General features: G+C 33.1%; 1 protein-coding gene and 1 long non-coding RNA gene across 2 annotated transcripts in view; both read right to left on the bottom strand.

Annotated features, from left to right (window-relative positions):
* Positions 1–8,968: 8,968 nt before the first annotated feature.
* Positions 8,969–10,021, bottom strand: LOC105116241 (uncharacterized). Its single transcript, XR_840498.1, has 2 exons — positions 9,606–10,021; positions 8,969–9,365 (listed from the first exon to the last, which is right to left on the bottom strand). It is a non-coding gene; the product is annotated as an uncharacterized LOC105116241 (long non-coding RNA).
* A 1,260-nt stretch (positions 10,022–11,281) lies between these two features.
* LOC105116242 (60S ribosomal protein L10-like) overlaps positions 11,282–11,933 on the bottom strand; it is a 1,126-nt gene continuing 474 nt past the window's right edge. Inside the window, exons 2-3 of the mRNA XM_011013475.1 lie at positions 11,541–11,622; positions 11,282–11,419 (exon numbers count right to left, since the gene is read on the bottom strand). Coding sequence (XP_011011777.1) covers positions 11,351–11,419; positions 11,541–11,622 — 151 coding nt within the window. The 3' untranslated portion in view covers positions 11,282–11,350. The remainder of the gene's footprint in view (positions 11,420–11,540; positions 11,623–11,933) is intronic.

Genomic DNA, 11,933 nt, shown 5'->3' with positions numbered 1-11,933 from the left:
ATCTTGTCTATATTGAAAAAAAATTTCAGCTCTTGATTTGGTTGGGAAGGATCCAAAGTATTGGCTCAAAGTGTGCATCATGAGCTGTTAAATTTGCAGAAATAGGTTGCCTCAGTTGGCCTATTTAGGTCAGCGCTAGCACCGTCTCGTTGCTATGCAAACTGAACTGTTCAGTTAGCGTTGTAAAGCAACTGTAGGGGATCATTTTCGTGCATGTTTTGTTAGATTTGATGGAGTAATGAAGCATTAAAAGCATCTGAAAAGTAGCCACCCAGGCAGCATTTTCAAGCAAAATCAGGGAAGACAATGAACAGTGCTGAATGATGCGTCGTCTGTTTTTTTTTTTCAAAATGGCACCGTTTTGGATTAAATTAGGGATTTTTAATGATTTTCAATTTAGTCCTCTAGCTTTCAATTGATTTCAATTGAACCTCTAATTAACTCTAAAGTTTTAATTTAATTCAATTAGGCCCCTATGAAACTTTAACTTCAGCCTCGTACTTACATGCCTTTTGCAATATGGTCCTTGGTCTCGGATTTATGTAATTTAACCCTAATTGACAATTAAACTTTTAATTTTTTCAATTTCTCCCCTCAGTTTTTGTCAATTAAGCCCCTCAATCTTGGTGCTTTTTGTAGAATGGTCCTTGGAAGCGAATTTCCTTAATTTAGCCCTTAATTTACCCAAAAACATCAATTTTCTTGCAATTTTGCCTCTAATTTCAATCAATTAACTTAGTAAAAATTAAATTTGGTCTCTTTATATTTCAATCTTCTCAATTAAGCCTAAATTAAGCTTCAAATCTTAATTTTTCCCCAATTAAGCCCCAAATAAAATTAATTTGACATATTGAAAGTATAATTAAGTCCTTGCACTTAATTGAATCCTTCAATAGGACCCAAATTAATTCTTAAACATAATTAAAATTTAATTTGGCCCATGATTAAATCAAATAAGCCTATTAAAAATTTAATTATGTTATTAGACTTAATTTTTATGCAAATTCATCCAATAATCATTCAATTTGCATTTTCCATCTATTTTGGGGCGTAATAGGTATAAAAATTGTAGCTTGATTTCGCAGGCTGCTTTCTTCATGTTGCTAGCATTTATTTTATTTTTTGATTTTTATTTTGAAAACCTGAAACAAATATAAAAAATAGCAAAGCACAATAATAAAACCAAAAGACATAAAGATTCACAAATGAAGACTCAAATCTAATCTAAGCTTTTTACAGCTTTCCTTGGATGATCAATTTATGCGACTCATAGAGGGATCAATTACAGGAATGAAAGATTGTAGTTGGTCAATCAATTGTTCAACAGTAGTAGTAGAGATTATGATTTGTTGTGCAGAAAATGTTAGAAATTCCTGTTCCACAGCATGATCAAGAAAAGACAGCAACTTATCATAATAACCATTAACATTTAACAAACCTATGGGTTTATGGTGAATGTGCAGTTGGGCCCAAGAGGAAATATGAAAGATCTCTTCCAATGTGCCTAGACCACCTAGTAAAGCAATGAAGGCATCAGCATGATTAAACATTACATTCATTCGAGTAGACATTGTAGAGACCTGAAGTTCCTCTCTAATTGTTTTTCCAATGATGTCCCAATATCCTAAAGCTTCGAGGACAACCCCCAAAACTTGACTACCTCCTAAAAATACAGCTATTGACACACCTTCCATTAACCCGAGACTGCCTCCCACATACACTAAATGAATCTTTCTCTTAGTGATTAGTACTTAAAAGTGTATTTTTATCATGGTTTTATATCATCATTTTGCACTTGAAGTATCAATAACTCCGTAACTAAAGCATATTTTATAATAATATATCTAATAATATAAGATACCTTTAATTTGTGGTAAATGTTCATTTTAAATGTAGGCCTATCACATAAATGAAAGGATTGATTGATGACTTTAAGAACTTAAATTGCAAGGCAAAGAGATGACCAAAATTAGAAAAGAGATGTCGGTGCAATCCAAACCGGAACACTGTTCAGTAATTGGGTCATATTTGGAGCTATAAATCTCAAATTTAGGTCTACTTTATATGGATGGAAAGGTAAGATATAGGCCTACAACTTTCATATGGAGCCTAAGATCTAAAAAGGTCATTCTCAAGTCCAAATTATTGCAACAACAAAGAAGCCCGAAGCTGTCCTCCAGCCCGAGCGTTGTTCAGTATTTTGGCCATATCTGGACTTCTAGAAGTGCAAATGAGCTGAATTGTTTACATAAGAAAGCTGAGACAATTGCCTACAACTTTCATGTTTTCGAGTGGCTCTAATTTTGACGTTATCAATGACGTTTTAGGCAGACAAGAGAAGATAAGGATTGTCACCAAGTCAAGAGTTAGCCACCCACTTATCCATTAGTCATCAAATCAATAGTTCCCAATTTTGGCCTATAAAAGGAGGCATTTGCTATGCATTTAGGCATCTTGGTTTCCAGATCAAGATCATGCTCTTGCTTTCTCTCTTTGTATTTTTTGTAATGTTTATACTTTGCTTTCATTAATATCAAGTTTATACTTTTCATTTCCTTTCATTTACTTAGTTAACTTTTATATTGTTTATGTTCTTGTTTTGTTTATTTATTTTTCTTTCTTTTATTATGTTTAGCTAAGTCTATTTTGCTTTCTTTCATTATGTCTAGCTAAGTTTATTATGTCAAGGTGAAAAGGTTACACTAATGGTGTAAGAATAAGTATAGTGTAAACTTAATATGGACTTTAATGTTTGATACTAACATGTTTTGTATTTGTTATCTTGTTCACTCTTTAATACTTTGCTTGTTAAATGACTAATCTTGATTTATGTTGTATAACACTTGGTACAATAATTGCTTGGCACCTTCTGAGACCATGCGGTATGGTATAACTGACACCTGAGCTATGAAAGGAACTTGATTTGTTGTTAACATAACTTATAATCATGAATGCTTGACGAGATTTACAAGTACTAGCATTAATCGAATAAAAAGACTAATGTAATCATGTTAACAATCTATAATCTGATTGGAACCTCCTTTGTGTGTGGTTTCCAATTGAATAATAAGAGTTTATACTATACTTGTTTGACATACCATTAGTGAAACCTCTAACCTTGATATTTGTTATTATTATTGTTTAATCCTTACATTAATTTTCCATCTCCAAGTTCTCATCATCTTCTTCTTCTTCTCTTTCTTTATTATTATTATTATTATTATTATTATTATTAGTACTATTATTATTATTATTATTATTATTATTATAGTTATTATTGTTATTGTCATTGTTGTTATTATTGTTATTACTATTATTATTGTTGTTATTATTATTATTATTGTTGTTGTATTATTGTTATTTATAATTTGTACAATTAACCTCCCTGTGGTTCAACCCCGGTCTTGCCGGGTTATTTATTACTTCGACACTCCTGCAATTGGGAGAAGACATCAATCTTTTAGTCGTGTCATTTAGCTAACACCTGACCAAGATGATTTGCTGATTCTAAAAACTTCTTTTCTTTTCCATGACTAGATCCACCGAAAACACAAATATTTCTTATGTGATGTCCTGAGGAACTTGCCATGTCTACACACTTCTGTATTTGTTGAATGTATGGATTGAGTAGAAATGAAAGGAAGGAAGAGAGGATTTTATAGATGAGAAATTAGAAAGACAATCACACAACCTATATGTAGGTCAGCTGGACTCTCACACACACTCTCTCTCTCTTTATTTATTTATTTATTTACTTTTAAAAAAGCATGTGTATGTACAGGTAGTTGTGATTGTGGCTCACATCTCCCTTGGTTTTACGTCTAAGAACGGCTTAAACGCTCTCTATGGGTCGGGGATAGGCTTCCCATCTAGTTTTCTTAAAAATTGGCAAACAGAGTCTTTTTTAGTCAGATTCCCAAGACTAAGTCGAGCATGTTCTTTATGAAATACTGGCCATAAATCATGACTTGCACGATACATATTTCCACTAAGATGCGTCTCAAGAGTCAATAAAAGATTATCTAAAGACTTCAGGCATATCGTGATTTTTTTCTTTGATAGTGATTAGGGATGTCAAAAACTAGTTCTAGAAGAATAATTAATGACTTTTTGATTAGTTCCTCACAGAGATCCTAGTTGATAAGGTCTTAAAATACCTAAACTATTTAGGAGCAAGATTTAGATGTTAGATACTCGGTTAATAACTTGATTCTTGAAATCTAATCCATTCTCGTTAGGCAAAATGACTAATAGCTATAGATATAAAACCTGGCCCAACCCAATAGATTGACCTCAAGCCTTGATTGGGTTTTAAATGGTCTAAATTTAGGTTTACAATTAGCTTGGTAAAACCTGATGACCTACCATGTCAATTCGAAACCCAAATGACCTGGCATAACCTGGGTGAAACTTGACATCTTTTTTTTTTCATTTTTGTTTATTAAAAAAATACAAAGTTAATTTATGAATAATTGGCCTCACATGTGTTTTTATAGCCTATATCCCCATGAAATGTTTCTTAACTTTTTTCATGTGGGATAACTATATTTATAGCCTCCATCTCTATTAAATGTTTCTTAAGTTTTTCATGTGAGATAGCTATATTTATAGCCTTTATCTATATGGAATGTTTCTCAACTTTTTCATTTAGGATAACTATATATCTAACTTTCATCCCTATAGAATGTTTAGCTATATTTATAGTATTCATTCTCATACAATGTTTCTTAACTATTATATATGGGATAACTATATATATAGCCTTTATTCTCATGGAATATTTAGCTATATTTACATCTTACATCCCTATGCAATATTTCTTAACTTTTTCATGTGGGATAACTATATATATAGCCTTCATCCACATGCAATGTTTCTTAACTTTTTCACGTGAAATATTAAAAACTCACACACACACACACACACACACACACATATATATATATATTGTTGCTACCCAATTTTTAACCAATGTTTTGATAAATAAAAAATAAAAAAAAGACGATAACATAGAGCATGGGGGAGCTAATTTTAAGAAAGCAATATGTCAAGAAAATAATTACTAAATCATATATATGATTTGCTTCGTACTGGTTATGAAAAATAATCACTACAATATAAAATACTATGCATACAGGATTTGTTATAGCGGTTATGGAATACAATCTCTATAATATAAAATATCATATATATATATAGGATTTGTTAGTGCTGATTATAGAAGACAATCTCTATAATAAGTATTGTGATATTTCCTTAAATAGCATATATAAAGAACTTCTATGTAAATGAACGTGGAACAATACGCAAGGGGGGGAGAAAAATTTATAAGGGGCAGAGAGACAAACAAAAATAAGAGGAAACACAGAAAAAACCTGCTCATCTTTAGGAAAAAAAAAACTCTAACCCTATTTCTCTAGCAAAGAAGTCGTAGCTCTAACTGATCTTAAAAAAAAAAAAGTAAAAACAACGAAGCAGCCGCTCCCTTTAAAGAAACTAAGGATCTCTTTCTGGCCATACACTGTCCCCTCTCCCTTCCTCTCTGTTGCTAACAACAGCTCATTACGGAGAAGATGGAGAGATAAGAGGGGAGGCCGAAGGACAGTACAGAAGGAGCAGAAAACCGAGACTCCAAGGGCGTCGATCGTTTGCCATGCCAGCAGAAGACTTTCCTCCACTTGTGAACTAGACGACAACACTGTGAGCAGCAATAAGCAAGAGCAACACAGTAGCAGGGATCCTTCATCCAAAGCGACAAACAGCAGCAGTAACATGATAGCAAGATGTTTTTTTTTTCCAGCCTCTATTAAAGCCACATCGGAAACTCTCCTGCATGACAGAAATTCTATTTTTGCTGTGAGCAGCAGGCCGGATCTTCCTTCGTGAGCAGCGCCCAGTCGTCTACTGTGCATTCTCTTCACTTCGCCCGTTTCAGCTCCAGGTAAGTTTCCATGCATTCTCTTCACTTTGCATTTTAATTACATAGCTACTGTGCATGCCTTTTGTGTTTACTGTTCAAGTGAATTATAATTCACTTGAACAGTAGCTGAGTTTTCTTTGTGTCCAGCCAAAAGCAAGTGACCCGGCCGGATTTACTGGTTTCATCTTTTTTTTTTCCAAAAAAAAAAGAAATAGAGAGAGATTGATGATTTTCCAGTATATTTATTTTAAGGTTCGTATTTTTTTTATAAAAAATACCCGATTTTCAACGCAAGAATGTCAAATATATATATATATATATATAATGTTTTCATGCATATGGTCAATACCCTAACATGTCTTGAATATTTTTTTTATACAAAAAAAATATTGAAAGTTTTGAAAAATGTGTTTTTGCATGGATTTCTTAAACATAAAAAATTATTTTTTTACATTTCTGGATTTTACAACATATTTGTAAAACTCTAAAGGGTATTAGCCAATATTCTAAAAAATATAAAAATTTTATTTTGGGGGGAATTCATTTATTATTCACCACTAATGTTTAGATAAAGAAATCCTTAAAGGACGAATATCCAAAATATTATTGGGAATAATTTATTATTATTCACTGTTAATATTTGGATAAAAAAATCCAGGAGTGGTAAATATTCAAAATAATTTTCTAGGAATAATAAATCCGCACACATCCTTGAAAGAAGTCTTGATTATAATCAAGGATATTTTAATTGTTTTTTTTTACTCCACGGTTTACGAGTCGTGAGAGTCTAAAACACAAAGAAAAAAATAGATTTTTAAAGCAGTTTAGATTTCTAATTTTTGTCCCTCCTCCTTGCGATTTATGAGTTGCAAATTCTTGAAATACCAAGGGAAAAATGAGCTTGTAAAGCACATTTAATCTTCTTGGATTTCTTTCTTAATAAATTTAGTTAGAATCAAACCAAGAAAAACTGATGGGATTAGAAAACACCAATACCATAGCAATTATAAGACAAACTAAACACCAAACAGCTTACCTTAGGTAGGGCGTACTAGGGGTGCTAACACCTTCCCTTTATGCAACCAGTCCCTTGCCTTAGAATCTCTGAAAGACCAGTTAGGTTTTCTAGTGACCATAATACTAGGTGGCGACTCCCTTTTACATAAAAATAAAACTAAGAGACCCCGAAATGAATCGATAGTCGCCGAGACGCCGCGCTCCGCTGCGAGGGTGCGACATATATATTTAAATTTTTTTCAAGTTGACTCGTGTTGACCTGAGAGCTGGCCTTTTAGTTGGGTTACCCCTTAAGTTAGGTTTAATAACTATTCTAATAGCTAGTGCTTGGTGCCCGAAGCATGATGAGCTAAGATGGTCAGTGATTGGCACCTATAAAACATCTCCTTTTATACATTTGGAGACTTTTTGATGCTTAAGTATCAGAGAAAAAAATCAATATTATTTTGAATTATGGGATTGTTAACCTCTCTTTTTTTAACGACTCAAAAGGTCTTTACAACCCATGAATCTTACCCTTTAGTAGAGAGGAGAGCTAAAAAGTTATATTTTTTTGATAACATGGAACATCTCTTATGTGTCAAAGAGAGGAAATAATTTTTGACTCATCAAATTCTTGTGATCCAATATAAAGCGTAACAAGATTATCAGATCTACATGTACTTTTGCTAAGCTTTGTTGAGCTTAAGGATATTAGGTTTAGCAACTTAGCAGGCTTGTATATGCTTGACTTAATGCTTGGCTAAGCCTAAAAATACTAGATCTGACAGCTCGCCAAACTCGTATATGTTTAGGATTACTCTGGTAGCTCATCATACCTATACATACTTGGGTTCAGTGCCTGGCTAAGCCTAAATGATGCAGGGTCTGGCAGCTCACCAAACTTGTATATGCTTGGGCTCATCACTTAGCTAAGCCTAATGATGTAGGTTTTAACAGCTTGTCAGACTCATATTTTTAGTGATATGATCCAAGAAATGCTAGATTCGAATTGTGGCATAAATTCTTTTTATTGTTTAGTTTTATGCTATTACGCATAACTCTAAAATAAATCTTTGGATCAAGTTAAAACTTTTCTAAAAGATTTTAGATGTATTTTTCTATGCTGGGGGAATCGGAGTTTGGGAAGAACTTGCGATATAGATCAAAACAAATTGTATAAATTTTATTATTTATTTTCTTTTGACTTGTGAACTTTTTATTTGGCAAGGATCATTTTTCTACAAAGATGTGACAACTTGTTTAGGGAATTTTCTAGTTCTACAAGAATTTTTAATAGGCGGCAATATAATTTTCAAGTGAGGTAAGGATTTATTAATGTTTTTAAATCCTATTCTTACAAGTATTTCTTATTCATCATAGCTAAACAAGGAAAGAAGAGCTGGTGGTATTTAATGACATGTTGGTTTTTAGGACAGACTTATAACTTATGGACTTTATTTTTATTTTTGTTTTTGTTAGCTACAACCTAAGGCTTGTTTGTACTTAATTAACACTTTATTTTAAGTTAGGATTTAATGCTGGTTTGGATTAGGATTTGGGCTTATTAGTAAAGGTTTTAGGTCAATTTTTATAAGCGGGTCAATTCAGCTTAGAAAGATAGATCTATTATGGTTAATTTTTCAGAATTATTTAAACACATGTAAGCCTAAATTTCAACAGTCATCAATGAATAACACTTCTGAATTGTTTAGTTTTAACATGCGAGAGAGATTCTTGTATTTTTTGGTTCTTGAACAAAACAAATCTGATTTATTAAAGATTAATTAACTTTGTAGTATCATTCTATTTCATTCCAATAATATTAGTATCTTGAAATAATTTTTTGTTATGCTACATTTTGTTATGCTACACTTCTATCATATTTATTTTAGGTTTCCAAAATCAAATCTTAATTTTTATTATAGTTTGTGTAACGGCATAATTATAAGTATAAGGTTTGCATCTCTTGGTCTCTGACTTTGAGCTTGGTTGAGGAAAAAAATGTTGGGTTCTCACATTATCAATGGTTCCTTTAAATAAGAATCTAGGTGAAAATAAAACATGTTGATACATCATGAACTCTGTTCAGACGGGCCTCTTCATGCCAGACAGTACTAATTCTAGAAGGAGAAATCAAGCTTGCGGTGCTGCTGTGGAAAGTATCTTCAAAGGAAAAGAAAAGAGCAGCTAACAATTCAAGCAAAATCACCTTCTACAGGGTCAGTAATTCCATCTTGTGCTGCTACAAGTAATGAAGAGCAACAGAGCCAGATAAGTAGAACAGCTCCAAATGTGCAAGCTCTTGAATTAGGCATGCCAAGAAGGGAAAAAGCACCAGAACCCCGAATCATCTCCTAAAACCCAGAAGTGAAAGTTGTTGGACAATCTAAATTTCCCACTGATATAAAGAAACAGACAAAGAAACAGATGCTTCAGGGGCTTGAATCTGCACAGAAAAGTCCATGTTTTCTAATGAAAATAGAAACCACGTGTTCTAATAAAAATACCAAATACTTTCTAATTACTTCTCAGACAAGGTAGACAGCTAGTCAAAACAATAGTTTCCAGAATGCTAGAGATGCAATAAACGAAGAAACAAATTGCTACCAAAAACAATAGATAAATTAAGAAAGAAAAAGATAAGATTTTTTTACACATATGGAAGAATATATAGAAGCAAGCATACGTAAGCTGTAGGTAGAGTTGAAAATCAGTAGTGTTGATCAAGCTTGAGCAAGAAAACCTGTAACTAGAGAGCTTTGATGATTAGACAAAAACGTTGAAATTGACAATGTGTAAGATCTTTTGGAGAGGTGACCATTTAGATGATATTCTTCTACGCTGAAGGTTATTAATATTAGACATGTAAGGCAGCGGAAAGATCTTTTACGGCAAAGCTTAAGACCACCACATGCTACGACTTTCTTTATTGCAACCTTGACAAGATCAAAATATGAGCATTTTACTTTGACAAAATCAAGTGAAGCAAGCTATCTCAAAATTAAACCCTTTTCTTTGATCTCATCAAATATAAAGCCATCATCTGTGTTTAACTTAACGTGAATTTTACCTCTTTTTTTTTTTTTTTTTTTAAAGTATAGAGATTTAGATCATGATATATAGCAAAACTAATTTCATTTAAACACTTGAAAATTAATTAACGAGGGGAATAAATGTCCAATAACAACATTTACTTGTAATAGCAAAATTAATATACTTCTCTCAATTTGACTTCCGAGCCCACTGATAATAATTGTTGAAAGATTCATTTTACCAGCTGCTTTTATTTTTAGAGATATTGCTGATGAAGTTGGATGTGCATGTCGTTGTTTTTCCCAGATATCTCAGCCTCCCCAATAAATGATGAGAATTTCCTTTCTGATCATCAACCACGTGCATGTCCTGTATTTATGTCCCGCATGCGACCACTATGAAAAACAAACTCTAGCTATATATATATATATATATATATATTATATGTATATATAGCTCAATTATGATGATCATATTACTTCATCTCATCATTATGTGATGAAGTTACATGATCATCAAAAGATGAAATATAATAACTATTTGATATTATTGTTAAGTTTAGTCTAGCTTGTTAATCTTCAAACATTTTTATTCGACTTTTTGCCTAGCTCATTGTGGATTGTGGCAAGAGGCATTCTTTTTTGTCCCAGTTTCTCGCTTGTCAAATGTGCAGTCCTGGAGAAATTCTCAAGTAGCTAGGTTTAGTCTAACACATAATCCATAAAGAAACCGATGAATATAGGGTGATATGGACAAAATCATGTGACATCCATGCATTTGGAGACCACTGTATTTTGTACATATCTTCTATTTATTCTTTGGTTTCTAAAGACGAGGTGCGGTTGCGAGAATCTGATAATAATTCGTAATATTAAAGAGTCGGGAAGATTTACAACACGAGATTATATTCACTGGTTGGCTTTCCATCCCCTTGTTAGTTGGTACTGGAAGGAAGGGTAGTCATTGGGAGGCCTCGTAAGTAAGAAACATTAAGGTTTAACATCGCTCTTGTTCCAGGCGTTGAGCTTTAGGCTCCTTTAAGCACACTGATGCTTAAACTGACCACAACTTCAAAAGTTAATTGCTTTTCATGGTAAAAATTTTGTGAGAAAACCTACAATTTATAGTTTTTCTTACACCTCCCTTGCAAGAGCTGCCACAACGCCAAACACACACCACACACTTCTAAATTAACGAAGGCAGTGGCAATGGCACAAAAGGAATCCAACCTTAACTTTCACGCAGTGCAACCAAAAATTCACAGAAATGATACTTGAGGCTCTTTACTCTTCATGGAAAGGCAACCACAACCAACAATTTCCAGGAATGAAAAGGAGTAATGGATAAATTCCTCAGAGGCTAAGAGATGAACGAAGTTATTTCCAGGAATGAAAAGATCTAAGCAGTAGCTGGTAAGGATGCTCTTCCAGGTTGACGGTTGGCCAAGGGTCCATGGCATCCAAGAAGCTGCATGGAACACATAATCATCGGTTTGATTAACCAAAACCCAGTGTTCCAAATAAGATAAGGAAAAAAGGTACCAATTGTTATTGAGTGGATGCAAGAATAAATTTTTAACGAGGCTCACCTTGGCATTCACATCATCTGGCATAATCTTGTTCTCTGCCTTCGACTTCAAATAATCAGTGAGATTAAACATGGTAAAACCCCTGAAAATGATGGTTATCAAAAAAGATTAGGTTAGTAATTGTAAGTGCATCCTCACTAACTAAACAGAAAGTAAACAACTTCCAAAAGAAGAGGGGGAAAATGGCTTGCCATAAGGTGCAGGCTTTCATTTTTCCAGCATGGTAAAGCAGCATAGAAATAAGATATCAAGGCATCAGTTGTGCCTCTAAGAATAAAGAAAACGCACACTACCTCATGCATAACAATGATGCTGACATAAAAAAATAATAGAAAACCGATAGATATCACGGTTAATAAAACAAATGAAAGCAATTGCATGCCACTTCCTGCT

The sequence above is a fragment of the Populus euphratica genome, unplaced genomic scaffold (genome assembly GCF_000495115.2).
Source record: "Populus euphratica unplaced genomic scaffold, PopEup_1.0 scaffold880.1, whole genome shotgun sequence".
NCBI lineage: Eukaryota > Viridiplantae > Streptophyta > Magnoliopsida > Malpighiales > Salicaceae > Populus > Populus euphratica.
Note: the sequence above shows the minus strand (reverse complement) of the source record. Positions and strands in the feature narration are given on the sequence as shown.